The sequence below is a fragment of the Lithobates pipiens genome, unplaced genomic scaffold (assembly GCF_037356315.1).
Source record: "Lithobates pipiens isolate NorthernLeopardFrog02 unplaced genomic scaffold, aLitPip1_a1.2 Scaffold_3, whole genome shotgun sequence".
NCBI classification, from domain to species: domain Eukaryota; kingdom Metazoa; phylum Chordata; class Amphibia; order Anura; family Ranidae; genus Lithobates; species Lithobates pipiens.
The window spans coordinates 132989132-133006802 of NW_027507790.1; the positions used below are offsets into that span (position 1 = coordinate 132989132).

At 41.1% G+C, this 17671-nt stretch overlaps 1 protein-coding gene across 1 annotated transcript in view; it reads right to left on the minus strand.

The window, feature by feature from the left end:
* MAN2A1 (mannosidase alpha class 2A member 1) overlaps positions 1-17671 on the minus strand; it is a 215037-nt gene that overhangs the window by 139253 nt on the left and 58113 nt on the right. Inside the window, exon 3 of the mRNA XM_077462300.1 lies at positions 15106-15250. Coding sequence (XP_077318426.1) covers positions 15106-15250 — 145 coding nt within the window. The remainder of the gene's footprint in view (positions 1-15105; positions 15251-17671) is intronic.

Sequence of the window (17671 nt, forward strand, 5' to 3'; positions counted from 1 at the left end):
ACTGCAGCTACCGATCGGGGCCCTTTGTTGATGGCTTCCGTCCCCCCCCCCTTCCCTACCCTGTCTTGTCCCCCTCCCCTCCCGGGGACATACTATGCTAACCATGTGAATATTCATTTTTTGCCTCTTTTTGGCCTCCGGCCTCTTGATGCTCAGAATAGTTTGTTTGATTTACACTGACTGTTTGTTATTTATAGTACGAGATATGGATACGCAGTTCACCCTTGTGCCTGCGTTTGTGGACTTTTTTCTCTGTCTGTTGTAACTTATGCCTTACATCTTGATCTATATCTTTCTATATTTACTGATTTTTCTAATGCTTTAGTGTATTGTTTTTGTTTTAAAAATTAATAAAAATTACAATTATAAAAAAACTTAAACAGGTCCATTATTTATCAAATTTATATGGACACACGCATTTCCAGATCCCAACTATCTCTAAACATAGTGGAGGTATCACACTCCCAGACATGCTTACATACCATCAGGCTGTACACCTGGGGCGACTCAGACTGGAGTCGCCACTCAAGGGATAAACTCTGGGTTTGGATTGAACAAGCTCAAACTGACGTTTTACTGAAAGGGACACCATAGTGCTATGATAATCTCCCATCTTATTTAAAGTTACACCCTCTGATAGGCCCCACAGTACATACCTGTTCACAAGTGATCGTCAAAACCTCTCATCAATGGACTCGCCCTTGATGCCTATTCTTGGGAACCAGAGATTTCCTCCAGACTTGAGAGATCCCCATTTCTCCATCCTTCAAACTAACTGCTTTTGAGCATCGCATTTTTTACTAACAGATGGCTGGCCGTCTATAGCTGCATTAATGGAGCCCTTGGAATCCTTCAGTCTGCAGTTCTGGAATGCTCTGCAGTTACATCACTTTCTTTGCTCACTAAAGTCTCTGGAGAGGTTCAGTCGACAATTATCCACATATAGAGTGCTGCTTGAACAATGGGACTTTGACGCAAACACTCTCAAAAATGTATGGTCTACTGTTTAGCCCTCCGGAACAACCATATCCATCTTGGATAGCGAGATGGGAGAGAGATAAACTTTTAAAAGTTCACAACTAGTCAAAGACCAAACCTGATTAGACACTCACTGAAATTATCTGTACTAAGATCCAGGAGACCAAGTACAAAATATTGACATGGTGTTACCATACTCCACAGATGCTACATAAATTTTACCCCGAAATGCCAGATCGCTGTTGGAGAGGTCTGGAGGAGGGAGGTACAATGCGACACGTTTTTAGTCCTGTCCAAAGATAATACCATATTGGAGGGAAGTACGGAACATTATTCAAAAATTCACAGATTATAGGATACCTGAGGAGCCAGCTTTTTTCCTATTACATGTTACGACTATTTGACGACATTTAGTAAATGCTGCTAAAGCATGTATTCCTCTTATGTGGAAAAACACGCTACTTCCTACTGTTGGATGCTGGCTTCAGAAGGTGGAAGAGATCAATAAGATGGAAGATCTCATACTTTCAGCACAAAACAAGCAAGAAAAGTACTTTGAGTTATGGAGACGGAAGAATATGTTTGTCCTCTCTGAAGGTTTGACCTTGCTTAACTCATGATTGTCGGGCATAGGTATCATAACTAGATACCTGACAATTAGCTATTATCTAGAAATAAAATATTAAAAAAAAAAAAAAAAAAAAAAAAAAAAGACACTTTTAGTAAATGGGTATGAAAGCTGCCAATGAAGCACCCTCCGCTTCAGAAAATTTGAATTCCTTAATGATAAGGCAGATACAATGGTTTTTGTACTTTCTAAGTTACTGTCCCAGCACCTAATGGCAGTTTACAAATACTGACTTTCCCGCTCTGCATTCTTTCAGCTTTGTTGTTGTACATCCCAAAGTAATGCTTCTACAGTGCCAGCATTTTTATATAACCAATTCCAAAAAAGTTGGGACGCTGTGAAAAATCTACATAACAGATTACAATAATTTGCAACTCTCAAAGTCATTTTTTGGTTTACAGTTGAAAAACATATTGAATCTTTAACCACTTGACCTCCAGAAGATTTATCCCCCTTCATAACCATGCCCTTTTTTTCAATACTGACAATCGCGCAGTCGTGCAACGATGTACCCAAACTACATTTGCCATTTTTATCCCACAAAAGCTTTCTTTTGTTGGTATTTGATCACCTCTGTGTTTTTCATTTTTTGCACTATAAACAAGAAAGGGCCGACAATTTTTTTTTTTTTTTTTAAACACAATATTGTTTACATTCTGCTATAAAAAGCAAAAAGAAAAAAAAATCTATTTCTTCATAAATTTAGGCTCATATGTATTCTAGAGGTCGACGGATATGGGTTTTTCTCTGGCCGATGCTGATGCCGATATTTAGAAATCATGGCGGCTGATGGCCGATATATGATGCGGATTTTTTTGGGCCGATATGTTAGGCCGATTTTTTTTTTATTTTACTTTTTTATCCCCCTTCATCTCATAAAACCTAACAGACACCTTTCCCACTGGGGCGTTTTTTTAGGCGCTTTTGGGCTAAAAATAGCGCCTGTAAAGTGCCTGCAAAACGGCTCCCCTGCAGTCTGTGTGAAAGACAGAGTGCTTTCACACGGAGGCGATGCAAGCAGCATGTTTGGAGTGGTGTATACCGCTTCTCCACCACTCCTGCTCATTGATATTAATGGGCACCACTGCCCAAGCGCATGCAATGCGATTTGGCAGCGGTGCTTCACTGGCGCATTTAACCTCTTCTTCGGCCGCTAGCTAGGATTATATGCGCCCCACTAGCAGCCGAATAGCACCGCTAAAATTATGGTAAAGCACTGCTAAAACTAGCAACATTTTACCATCAACGTCTGCCCGCTCCAGTGTGCAAGCAGCCTATAAAATAAAAACAAGTACTCAAAACTTTTGTACGAAAAAAAAAAAAAAAAAAAAAAGGACTAACTTTACTGTTTTAGTTTTTTTTTTTTTAAATCATTTAGTGTATTTTTTTTCCCCCCCCCCAAAAAAATGCATTTGAAAGACCTCTGCGCAAATGCCGTGTGACATAAAATGTTGCAACAACCGCTATTTTATTCCCTAGGATCTCTGCTAAAAAAAATATATATACTTTTTGGGGGGTCTAAGTGATTTTCTGGCAGAAAATACAGGACTTTTACTTGTAAGCAACAAGTGTCAGAAAAGATTTAGTCTTTAAATGGTTAAACTGAACTTCTACACACTGAGATGACTTCATTCATTCAAGTGTAAACATTGTATCTTTCTGTTCTTTTCTTGGCAGCCTGCCCAGAGAGGAGGAAGAAGTTTCTATGACGACTCAGGCAACTTGCACTGACTTCTATTACAGAAGTCATTTCCAAGTCCCGCTGTTCTAAATCGGCCTTTTTAATCAGCTCAATCGGCCGATGCCGATTAATTAAAAAACGGCAAATATCGGCCGGCCGATATATCGGTCGACCTCTAACGTATTTTTCTACATGTTTTTGGTAAGAAAAAATTCCCAATAAGCTTATATCGATTGGTTTTCTGTGAACATTATATATTATAATATAATGTATGAATATATTTATGGAACATCTTTTTTATACTAGTAATGGCAGTGATCAGCAACTTATAGCAGGACTGCGATATTGCGACAGACAACTGGACACTAACTGGCACTTTGTGGGAACCAGTGACACCAATACAGTGATCAATGCTCAAAATATGCACCTTCACTGTACTAATGACACTGATTGGGAAGGGGTTAAACATCTAGGGCGATCAAAGTGTTAACTGTGTGCCTAGCCAGTGTTTTTATGTACTGCGTTAGGTGCTTTTACTAAAAGGAAGAGATGATTTTGCCTTGTTTACATAGGCAGATATCGGTTCTGTGTCTATTACCAATGATGAATAATCACAGCAGAAGCTGCCCGTCAGCATTGCGTGCGTGCCCCATGCAGGCGGAAGAAAAAAAAAAATTGTAAACATTTTTATATATATAATATATATATATATATACACACACACACACACACACAAATCTGCACAGAAGAGTCACAATGTAGCACTAAAACTGCTATGGGGCAGTCTTGAAGTGGTTAAACTGAGAAAACGCATTTTAAGAAAAGATTTGGTAATTTTTTTTTAATTGATGGCAGCACCACGTTTCAAAAATATTGGGAAAAAAAAAAACAACAAGAAGTTGGCAAAATAAGTGGTACTAACAAGGAAGAGCTGAAAAAACATTTCACAACTAATTAGTTCATTGGCAACATGTCAGCAACATAATTGGGTATAAAATGAGCATCTTAGGGAGTCACAGTGTCTGTAAAGAAGTAAAGGGCAGAAGTGCACCAATCTGTGAAATGGGCAGTTTTAGAATATCCCTTAAAGTACAATTTAAAGACTTTAAAAATATCACCATCTACATCAAAAGATTCAGAGAAGCTGGAGAAATCTCTATGCGCACGGGACAAGGCCGAAACGCAATATTGGAGGTTTGTGATTAGGGCCGAAAATACTAATAGATTAAACTACAACTAATCATAATCGATTAATCGGCCAGTCGATTAGTTGGCCAGCTTACAGAACGCATTATTTGTTTACATATCAGGAAGTATAGTGCAGCACACGTACAGCTCAGTACATGGGACATGGAGTCCTGGGCAGGAATGGAGTGGTTCTAAAGTTTTTTTTCCTTGCTATAGGGGGAATTCTATACTATACTTTGCAGCTTGCTATTTGGGGACTCTAAAGGCAGGTGGAGCCAGAAGCGTTTTGTTGCTGCTTTGTGCAAAACCAGCTCTCATAACTAAGGGTGGGGCCACCCAGTGACGTAACCAGGTGACCCCACCCCCTCTAGCACCGCAGGGCTTTACCGTGGCGTCAGAGGGGGTGGGGTCACCCGGTTACGTCACCGTGTGGCCCCGCCCTCAGTTATACAAGAGCTGTCACAGCGAAGACATGTCAGACGGCAGGGACCTCCCATGGAGGTGGGTTGGTCACGGCTTTTTTTCCCGATCCATCGGGCGAGTGAACTTACACCGTGGGACAGTTTTATTTTTTTTATTTAATAATGGACTTGTCCCAAGCTGTCTCATCTTTACCATTTTGACACTTTTTTGTGAAATGGTAGGGGTACATTCGTATCCAGTTACCAATTCACATGGGGAGGCGGTATCTGGGGGTACCCCTTGTTAAAGGGGGCTTCCAGAGTCCAATAAGTACCCCACACGCAGACCCCTTCAATCACAAAGCAAGGGTTGTGGGGATGAGGCCCTTGTCCCCATCCCCATCAAAGCACCTTCCCCATGTTGAGGGCATGTGGCCTGGTATGGGTCAGGAGGGGGGGGGCGCTCTTCCATCCCCCCACTCTTTTCCTGTGGCCTGCCAGGGAGTGTGCTTGTATAAGGGTCTGGTATGGATTTTGGGGGGGGGGACCCTACGTCTTTTTTTTTTTAAAAGAGTTCCCCTTAATTTCTTTTTAAAAATCCCCATAGGCGAAGCTTTAAAAAATTTTTACTGGTTACATGTTTTGAGTTACAGAGGAGGTCTAGGGCTAGAATTATTGCTTTCGCTCCAACATTCGCTGCGATACCTCACATGTGTGGTTTGAACACAGTTTTCATATGTGGGTGGGACTTACGTATGTGTTCGCTTCTGCGTACGAGCTCATGGGGACAGGGGCGCTTTAAATTTTTTTTGTTAATTTTACATTTTTTTTAGTTTGACACTTAAAGAAAAAAATAAAAAAAAAGTGATTACTTTTATTCATATTCCAAGGAATGTAAACATCCCTTGTAATAGGAATATGGCATGATCGGACCTATTTACAGTGAGATATGGGATCAATAAGACCCCACATCTCACCTCTAGGCTGAGAAGCCTAAAATCAAAAAAAGAAAAAAGGATCATGGCTTCCCAGCTGAGGCGGCACCGTTATTTGAATGCAGAGGCCGGGTGTGACATCATAACATCGCGCCCGGCCTCCGAACGATCATAGAGACTTCAGCAACCATCTGGTCCGCCGGAAATCTCTATGATCACCATCCAGAGGCCGGCGGATCCCGTGTCCGACTCACCGATGGAAGCGGTGAGTCGGTAGAAGCACCGGAGGGAGGGGGGGCGTCCCTCCCGCTGCCCGTAAGAACGATCAAGCGACAGAACAGCCGCTATGGTACAGGGAATCGCCGGGTGAAAATGCCGATATCTGAATGATGTCTGTAGCCTCGGGTATCATTCAGATATACCCCCAGAAAGTCAAGGATGTCCCAGGACATTCCTTGGGCGCCAAGTAGTTAAGGAAGATTTTTCTAGGTTGAGAATCCCACCCAAACTTTCCAGATAATTGGTTGTAGTGCGTACGCTTTGCTCCAAATGAGCCAATGACTGATTAGCAATAGATCATCTAGGTACGCTACGACTGTTATGCTCTGTGCCCTCAACTTGGCTAGAGGTAGGTCCAACACTTTTGTGAATACCCGGGGTGCTGTGGCTAGCCCAAAGGGCAGGGCTACAAACTGGAAATAATGCAGTTCTAATTAAAACCACAGAAACTTTTGGTGAGCGAGAAATATAGGGACATGCACATATGCATCCCTGATGTTGATGCCAAAAGTTCAACTAGAAGGATAGAAATGACTGACCTGATCATCTGTATGCGAAAGGAGAGGATCCTCAGGAACGGATTTTCGATTTTTTAAGCTCTAGAATGGACATCTCCATTTGGTTTTGGTACAATAAAAATATTTGAAGACCAGACCTTGCTCTTTTGTGGGGGGGGATCTGTACGATCACCCCTTGAGATATTAATCGGTCTAGTGCCTAAATAGCTGAATATAGTTATGACATTTAAAGTCGCTATAAAGTTCAGCCTAGTGCTGGGGGAAAAAAAAAAAAAAAAAAAGTGTCCTTCCTGTATCAGGAATGCCAGCTTGCAACCCTCACGTGTCCCACAGCTCCTGTGTCCCTGTGTGCAGGCTGCTTGTTTCTGCCTTGTCAATAGAGGAGAGACTGTCACAGCTGTAGCTTTATCTATTTTGCCTGCGGTGCATCCTCATGGACGTGTACGGCACCACACTTATACCCAGTCAGCTCTGAAGAACATTCCGCCCGTTTTTTCATTTAAAAGAGTTCCCGCACAGCGTTTTTCTGGTCTACAGCCCCAACACGAGAGGGGGGGGGGGGGGGCAATTTGTTGTTGGGCAGATTAAAAAAAAAAACACAAATTGTCGCAAAAACACATTATTACATTGCTTTTCTGCAGCTTCTCCATTGAAGTATATTGATCCAAAAAAAAACAAAATAGCACAGTTTTGTCTTAAAAAAAAAAGTCCAAAAAGCAGCAGAAAAAATCATGGATGTGAATGTGTCCCATAGGAAACAATGTAAATGAACTGTAGTGTGTTTCTGCAAAAAGCACCAAAAAATACAGAGATGTGACCCAGGCCTGAGATGTTTAGCAACATAATAGCGTTAAAAAAAAACTAAAATTAGTACAAAGAGAGCAAATAATCGCTACTGTAAGGGGTTCATTTTTTACCATGAGACAGTGAAAGTAATATTTACACCAGCGATTTGCTCTTTGTACTATAAAGGGCTAATTTAATTTTTTTTAACCCCATTAGGTTAGTGGCCGATTAATCGATTATGAAAATAGCAATCGATTAATCTCATAATCGATACGTTGTTCCGGCCCTACCAGTGTTCATCACCTGAAGGTGGCCTACAACCCATTAATTACTTAAGGCTCTGTGTCCCATGATGTACAAGAAAGAAATGTGCTTTGTTCAGATTTCAAGACTGAGGTTTATAACTACTTTAAGACCCCATTCACACCTGACCGTTTTGTAGCTTCAAGCCTGAAGCTACAAAACGCTAGAGGAGAAAAAAATCTATTATTCTCAATGGAGATGGTTCACATCTCCACTCCATGTCGCCTGAAGCCGAACGCCTGAAGCTCAAACAAGTTCCGGACCCTTTTTTGTCGCTCGAATCGAGCAGATCTGGGCGTTTTTCTTCTTTTAACATCGGTGACCTTTTGGCCAGCACAAAATCGAGGTAAAAAACGCAGTGAATCGTGGTAAAAACGCCACAAAAACCGCTGCAAAATCGCCCAATTTTCTGCTTGAAAACGCTACGCTCAGGTGTGAATGCAGCCTAAAAGAAGGATTGCTACACACCATGGCCCAACTTTCTGAAAGATGTTGCTGCTATGAATTTCAAAATGACCTTATTTGTTTACCAAAATGGAATGTTTACTCATACTCATTTACATTTACTCATTTGATATATTTTCTATTGTGAATAAAATAAGAGTTTGAGATATCATTGTATTCTGTATTTGTGTATATTTTGCGCAGCATCCCAAGTTTCTGTTTAGGAATTGGGGCTGTAGAAGATGAAAGAAGATTGTGATTTACTGGTCTCTTATCCACACACTGATTCGGACACCATACGATTTCTGACTTCAGAGGAATCATCTAGCATTGAACTGGTAGTAGAAAAATGGGTCATGATCGGTGATCATACATTTTAACCACTTCAGGACCGCCGTATTGCTAACGTACGTCAACACAATGGCACAGGCAGGCACAATCACGTAGATGTACGTGCCTGCCTTCCAGCGGGTGGGGGGTCCAATCGGACCCCCTCCCGCTGGATACGGCGGTCCGGTTCGCTCCAGGAGCGCTCCGTGATGAGGGGATGGCCGTTGGTTTTCGGCCACCCCCTCTGGATCGCTCCTGGCCAATGAGAAGCTTCCTCCCACTGTGTATTGTTTACATAGGAAGGAGGAAGTGATGTCATTCTCCTCGGGGCGGTCTTTTTGACCGGACTACGAGGAGAAGACTAATAGTAAGTGTGCACCAACACTACACTGACATGTAGGTACACACAGGCACACACCCCCTGATTGCCGCTAGTTAACCCTTTCACCCCCTTTTGCCAGTGTCACTAAGCGATCGTTTTTCTGATCGCTGCATTAGTGTCGCTACAGTCGCTAGGTAGCTAGTTATTTTTTTAGGTTCACCGCCAGGTTTTTATAGCGCTAGGTACCCCGATATACTACCCAATAATGGTTTTAACCCCCTGATTTCCGCTAGTTAACCCTTTCACCAGTGTCACTAAGCGATAATTTTTCTGATCGCTGCATCAGTGTCGCTAGTGTCGCTAGGTAGCTAGTTATTTTTTTAGGTTCACCGCCAGGTACCCCGATATACTACCCAATAATGGTTTTAACCCCCTGATTGCTGCTAGTTAACCCTTTCACCCCCTTTCACCAGCGATCACAGTATAAGTGTCACTGGTGACGCTGGTTAGCCAGTTAGTTATTTAGGTTCCCCGTCAGGTTTTTATATAGCACCAGGGACCCCCATATACTACCTAATAAAAATTTGAACCCCCTGATTGCCCTAGTTAACCCTTTCACCACTGATCACCGTATAAGTGTTACGGGTGACTCTGGTTAGTTTGTTTTTTATAGCATCAGGGCACCCACCATTTATTACCCAATAAAGGTTTAACCCCCTGATCACCCGGCGGGTGATATCAATTAGGTTTTAGGGTCAGGGTCTGCGTCGCCCCAGGCAGCGCTAGGTTAGTGCCAGTACCGCTAACACCCACACGCAAAGCATACACCTCCCGTAGTGCTATAGAATCTGAACAGATCAATATCTGATCTGATCAGATCTATATTAGCGTCCCCAGCAGTTTAGGGTTCCAAAAAAACGCATTGTTATCGGGATCAGCCCAGATACCTGCTGGCACCTGCGTTTTGCCCCTCTGCCCAGCCCACCCAAGTGCAGTATCGATCGATCACTGTCACTTACAAAACACTAAACACATAACTGCAGCGATCGCAGAGTCAGGCCTGATCCCTGCCATCGCTAACAGGTTTTTTGGTAGCATTTTATATTTAAATCCGGAAGGCAGTGCTTGGTTTTCGGGGTCCCGTACGTGGCTAGGCTCCCAAAAAGTCCCCCACATGTGGTATCCCCGGACTCGGGAGAAGCAGCAGAATTTATTTTGGGGTGTAATTTGACTTCTGCCCATAGCATGTGTAAGCAATATATCATTTAGTGACAACTTGGTGCAAAAAAAAAAAAGTTTGTAATATTCCCGCAACTTGTGGCAAAATATAAAATATTCCATGGACTCAACATGCCTCTCAGTAAATAGCTTGGGGTGTCTACTTTCCAAAATGGGGTCATTTTGGGGGGTTTTGTGCTATTTTGGCATTTTATGGCCTTCGAAACTGTGATAGGTAGTGAGGAGTTAAATCAAAAATTTGCACCCTTAGAAATCCTGAAGGTGGTGATTGGTTTTCGGGGTGCCGTGCGCGACTAGACTCCCAAAAAGTCCCACACATGTGGTATCCCCATACTCGGGAGAAGTAGCGGAATATATTTTGGGGTGCAATTCCACATATAACCATGGCATGTGTGAGCAATATATCATTTAGTGACAACTTTTTGTAAAAAAATTTTTTTTTTTTTTGTCATTATTCAATCCCTTAGGACAAAAAAAATAAATATTCAATGGGCTCAACATACCCATCAGCAATTTCCTTGGGGTGTCTACTTTCCAAAATGGGGTCATTTGGGGGGGATTTGTACTGCCCTGCCATTTTAGCACCTCAAGAAATGAGATCGGCAGTCATAAATTAAAAGCTGTGTAAATTCCAGAAAATGTACTCTAGTTTGTAGACGCTATAACTTTTGTGCAAACCAAAAAATATACGCTTATTGACATTTTTTTTACTAAAGACATGTGGCTGAATAAATTTTGCCCTCAATGTATGACTAAAATTTAGTTTATTCGATTTTTCTTATAACAAAAAGAAGAAAATATCTTTTTTTTTCAAAATGTTCGCTCTTTTTCCATTTATATCGCAAAAAAAAAAAAAAAAAAATAAAAAATAAAATCGCAGAGGCAATCAAATACCATCAAAAGAAAGCTCTATTTGTGGGAAGAAAAGGACGCAAATTTCGTTTGGGTGCAATATTGCATGACCGCGCAATTACCAGTTAAAGCAGCCTAGTGCGAAATTGCAAAAAGACCTCTGGTCCTTAAGGTGTTTATTGGTCCGGAGCTGAAGTGGTTAAAAACAGGCAAAACCATTACCCTACACTCAGAACAAAAAGAATAGATTTAGGGTTATGTTCTTTAATTTTTCCATAGGTCTAATAGTCATACATTTAACAAAAATATTTACTGCCTCCCTAGCACCTTTTAACTACTTAAAAATAGGCATTTATGTAAAAATGTAAATATGCCCAGGAGCTAGTAATTACCATTTAAAATGAAAATTCTTCTTAACCTTACCAATTCACACCCTAGGCTTTTAAATAGCAATACCAGAAAAAATATAACCAAAACCAGCAGATGTTACACCTTGTGGATTGCAAAGAGTGAAACAAGTAATGAAACCTAACCAACTGAAAATTCGATTTCAAACCATTTAATCAAAAATTCCCTGGGAGAATTAAAAATGTAATAAATGGGTACCCACATTCTGTAAAAGGACAGCTAAGAAAAGAACTTTAAAACATGTTATCAGCCCAAACCATATTAACGTTCTACCATACGCTTGGTTGACCTATATTTTTGAACAGACATGGAATAGACTTTTATGTAACAGTTCTAATGTCTGTCTTGCTTTATTTGCATATTGTCTCCACAGATAAACTTAAAATCCCCATAAGCCTAATTCTTTCACTGAGGCTAACCATAGTGCTGAAATGGAAACTGACAATATTTTCATGTGAAGCTTCATTTTTAATGATTAAAAACCATTCTCTGAACACACACATTGTTGGATTGCCTGCTTGAAAGATCTCGCATACATATCTATACACAGTGCCTTGCAAAAGTATTCACCCCCCTTGGCTTTTTACCCATTTTGTTACATTGAAAAAAAACATTGAAATAAAGGCTGTAATCTAAATTATATGTGATGGATCAGAACACAATAGTCTAAGTTGGTGAAGTAAAATTTGAAAAATATATACACATTAAACTATTTTTCAGAAAATAAACTGAAAGTTGGAATGTGCGGATGTATTCACGCCCTTTGTTATGAAGCCCATAAAAAGCTCTGGTGCAACCAATTACCTTCGGTAGTCACATAATTAGTGAAATGATGTCCACCTGTGTGCAATCTAAGTGTCACATGATCTGTCATTACATAGACACACCTTTTTTGAAAGGCCCCGGAGGCTGTAATACCTAAGCAAGAGGCAATGTTGTTGCGAAGTATAAGTCAGGGTTAGGTCATTTAAAAATGAATAAATAAATATTTGATTATCCCTAGGAGCACCATCAAATCCATCATAACCAAATGCAAAGAACATGGCAAAACAGCAAACCTGCCAAAAGACAGCTGCACACCAAAACTCATGGGCTGGCAAGGAGGGTATTAATCAGGCAGCACAGAGACCTAAGGTAACCCCCAGAGGAGCTGCAGAGTTCTACAGCAGAGACTGGAGTATCTGGACGTCAATAAGCCGTACGTTCCATAGATTTCGGCTTTATGGCAGAGTGGCCAGAAGAAAGCCATTACTTTCAGCAAAAAAACGAAATGGCACGTTTTGGGTCTGTGAAAAGGCATGTGGAAGACTCCCAAAATGTATGGAGGAAGGTGCTCTGGTCTGAAGAGACTAAAATTTTACTTTTTGGCTATAAAAGAAAATGCTTTGTCTGGCACAAACTCAACACATCACCCAAAGTACACCATCCCCACAGTAAAACATGGGGGTTGCATCACGCTGTGGGGATGTATTTCAGCAGGTGGGACGGGGAAACTGGTCAGAGTTGAGGGAAAGATGGATGGTGCTAAATACAGGGATATTCTTGAGCAAAATCTGTACCACTCTGTGTGTGATTTGAGGCTAAGATGGAGATTCACCTTCCAGTAGGCCAATAACCCCAAAACACACCGCTAAAGCAACACTTAAGTGATTTAAGGGGAAACATGTAAATGTGTTGGAATGGCCTAGTCAAAGCCCAGACCTCAATCCAATAGAAAATCTGTGGTCAGACTTAAAGATTGCTGTTCACAAGCGCAAACCAGCTAACTTGAAGGAGCTGGAGCAGTTTTGCAAGGAGGAATGGGCAAAAATCCCAGTGGTAAGATGTGGCAAGCTCAGAGACTTATCCAAAGTGACTTGGAGCTGTGACAGCCGCAAAAGTACTGACTTTAAAGGGGGTGGAGTTATTTTTCTGCCATTTTGTCCTATTTGTTATTTGCTTCACAGTTAAAAAAAACCCAAACATTTAGGCCTCATAAACATGGACATTTAATAAAAACGGGCTGTAAAGCTAGTGCAGACGCCAGGAAAAAAGCAGCGTTAAAAATGTGATATTTTTTTTCTGCGTTTTGCATTGAATTCAATGCACGTTAAGCCGCGCTAGCTTTCAGCCGCTTTTTTTGTCTATTGTTTATAGGTGCAGCCCCCCGCTGATGTCCCCACTGGACATCCAGTGCCAGTCATTGAAGAAAAAACTTACTTATTTACAAAAAAAATTTAACAGAAAAAAAAATTTTCACAAAATTTTCTGTATTGATTGAAACAAGTACACAAGGGTACAAAGAATCAGACCTGCTATCATTGTGCAGGGGAGCCAGGATTGGGTATGTGTGGCAGCTGTCACTTTGAAGATTGCGTAAGCATACAGACAGGGTTTCGGTTTAGGAAAGCAATTGTGCCTGGCGTCTCTCCTCCATTACAGCTCTGTCTGGCTTTGGACGTCACCACCCTAAGTAGTGTTTGCTTAGGAAACCCTGAGGCTGGGGATCACTACATTCAAAGGATATAATAGTTGTGACAGGGCAAGTGGCCTGGCGCATGCAACCACAATGGTGCACTGTTTGTGCACACTAAGCAGAAGTCAGAGGTCAAAATGCACACAGAACATTTTTGAGCATTATAATAAACTTCTGCAGGATAGTACTGTATGCGGGATTACAATGATTTTAACACAAGTGTTTAGTGCCCTGCTAGACACGGCTGTGCTGTGTAGCAGAACTGTTTAAAGAGGAAGTAAACCCTGATGAGTTTACTTCCTTTCATTCCCTGCAAAGGTAAAGCATAATGGACCACTATGCATCGCATAGTAGTCCATTATGTGTCACTTACCTGACACAGGAGCCAGTGATGTCACCGCTGTCCCCTGTAGTCCGGCGCATCCATCTTCTCGGTAGGTCTCGCCGCTCCGCCGCTGTCATTCGGCGAAGCCGCGATGACGTCACTCCCGCGCATGCGCACGGGAGCCGCCACTCAAGGCATATCGCCGTTGACCGCGGTGCACTCAGTGCGCCTACGCGCCGCTGTCTATGGCGCATGCGCCGTAGACAGCGGTGCCTGCCTTTCAGCAAATATCTCCTAAACCGTGTAGGTTTAGGAGATATTTCTTTGACCTACAGGTAAGCCTTAATCTAGGCTTACCTGTAGGTCAAAGTGTGTTGTAAGGGTTTACAACCACTTTAAGTATCAGAAAAAAAACGAGAGAAGAAATTAGCCTTTTGGCAGGTAGAACAGCTTCCAAAAAATATTTCATCTGTACATCAGGCCATATGCCTAGAGTTCAGCTTTACATTTCTTAGACCAAAGCTACAGTTGTTTCCAAAATGCATTTCTTTCACTTCTCAACCACGGCAAGTGACACTCAAAGTTCCTATTTAGAATTGTCAATGCATTTTAGCCAATTCCAGATAATAAACAAGTCAATATAAGAATCTTTCTAAATAATGGCAGAGTATTTAAAAATCAAACCAAATTCTGATTTGTGGCACAAAGATGGACATATCACCAGATCAGGTAAACCAGGAAATGGTCTTCATGTTTGTAAATGCTCTTTATTAAGAGAAAATCTGCAACAATTTCATCTAAAAGAAAATGACTGACTTTCTGCTATCAATCTAGGTTTCACTGAACAAGAGCACAAGAAAAAATTCCACCACATGCTGCATATTTGAGGTTACCGTCATTTAGATTTTTCTCCTTTTTTTTTTTTCATAAGGAAAACGCACCCAAGGAGAAAGAAACTGTTAGCACCTATTGTGTACAATTACATTTCTGATTGCCTGTTCTACTTCAGAATAAGCCTACATTCATACTTTACCTGGGTCATTGTGGGAGTGAGGCACAAGGAAAACCTGAAGAATCTCATTATCCCATTCATGTTCATCATAGCTTAGGTCAAAACCTTGCTTCCAAACCCCACCATCTGGATTATCAAATGGAAGAATGTCATACACATCCAGCATCTGAAATATATAAATATAGATTTAGGAATGTGTGGCCAAAACATAAAAAAAGCAGTTCATCTCAAATACATATACTTTTTATCTCTTTATCATCCCCCAGCAGTGTAGTCAGACCAGCTTCAGTTTTCCTCTGCTGGACTACAGAACTCCACTTAACGCTGAACCTGGGTGTCCCTCTCCACACACATGCATTTATTTGCTTCCCACAAAACAATGCAGGTACTGCCTTGACATCCAAGAGCTTACCCCACAGACAAGGCTCTTGGAAGATTGAATCCTTGAAGGAAACACTCTGAAGCGTCTTCCTGTTAAAAGATGCCCATACAAGAACTTGACATACCTAGTGCTACCACAGGGAGTAATAAAAGCTAACAAGCCCCCTATGTCATAGCCCTGGGTCAGTGACAGGTCCTTTTTATGGAGACATCAGGGGTCTCGTAGCTAATCAAGTATAGATTGTACTTGATTAGTGTCTTACCAGGCTGTAGCATCCAGATGACCACTCTGAAAGCGGAAGTGGCATTCTTTATTTCTGGGTTCATTAGTCACAGCAGAGATCAGGGCATTGATGTTCCTCAATCTCCTCTTTCCTAGCTATACCACAGTGTTGGGCACACGTATAAAATGGAAAAGCAAAAGTGAGGCTTGACGGTGGTTTATGTGGCTTAGGAAGTGGTCAAACGCAGGTCAGGAGGTAAAATGCCTCAGCCAATGAACTCTGAAGGTTCTCAAACCAATTTAAAAATGCAAGATGAATACACCTGAAAGTAAGCTGCATCTGCCTTAAAGTGGATGTAAACCCTCTCCTACACCTAGTGAAGTGTAAAGCCTCACACAGATTAAACAATCTCTCTACGCAAGTTTTACATGCATATTCTTTGAAATTATAACAACGTGGTAGAATTTGTACTTCCTCATTCAGCAGTGGGAGTGGATTCTTGGCTTACACTGTGTGACAGCGATTGGAAAGGCACCCCCCAGAGGAGATACTTTCAGAGCTGTACTGTGACAAGACAAGCTTGCTGCTATTTTATAGCACCCACCCAGACACAAAATTTCCAGCTGCTTTTATCTCCTGTCTTGGAGAACTTATGCTGATAACAGAAGAAAGAAGCAGCAGAAAGACTCGGGACTTAGGGCTTTGTAGAGAGATAAGTAAACACTACAGCTACATGTGCCTAGGTCAAATTTCATGAATCGGGTTTACATCCACTTTAAATCAACCTTGACATAAACCCAAGAACAAAAACAGATATCATTGCTGCTTACCAGTCCTTACATGTGGTGGCTGCATTCAATTCCCCCCCCCCCCCCCACCTTCTTCCTTCATGCCAACCTTGCAACTCTGCCATTAATTCACTGCCTGTCCTAAGGTGACAACCATACTAAGCAGCACTGTCGCCGGAGGAAAGGGAGTATGTTAGGACTACATATCACCCCTCTCTCTTCTCCATGACAGCAGGAGGCGTTTTGTAGTCCATAGAGAAAGCAGGAAATTGCTGATAACAGTCCAGAGGCAGAGAGTACAGGAAGTTACCAGCCCACAAGATCAGGGCTGGATGAACAGCTAGTTTTTTGCGCTTGTTAAAAAGATGTAATAAAATGCTTTCAATGACTTGTTTAACAGACCAAGAGGGAGCAAATGTGTTATACATACACTTTATTGTTGAACTTCCAAATATATGAGGAGACCTTTGACCTCTCCCCTCCTGCATTGTAAATTAAAGCAAAGGGATGCCGACCAAATGGGCATGGTACACATTAGAATGATTTCTAATAGTTCTAATTTCTAGTAGTTATAAATGAAAGTTAGTCTATATTCATTATTAAAAATAGTTAAATATGTATAGCTTATAAATATATATAATAAAAAAAAAAAAAAAAAAAACACATGACTGAAGACATTGCTTCACAGCAAGGCTGACTCAGGAAGCCGCTGTCTATCAAGAGAGAAGGGATGGGTGGGGGTGTGGCTACACTGACCATGGAAGATATAGGTATGCGGTGTGCTTGCACAGCTTGTCTGCACCTCAGATGAGAGGACACAAACTGACAATGCCACCATGGATGCTTAGCGTGGCCAGTTTTTAAAATGGGGCAGGATCAATCAGGTAAAACAATGGGCAAAAAAAAAAAAAAGTAATAAAACAGCTTTATATATAAAAAAAAAAAAAAAAAAAATCCTAAAAAGGTACAGATATATTAACCATTTAATCTTGAGAAGATTTTACCCATGTTTTGCCATTTAGCACTTGTGCAGCCATCCAGCACAGTACCCATACAAAAACGTATATTTTTTTTTTTTTTTTACACACAAATAGACATTTTGGTGTTATTTGATCATCACTTTTTTTTTTTTTTTTTTTTTTTTTTTTTTTTTATTGTTTGCAATAAACGAAAAAGACTGAAAATTTTGAAAAA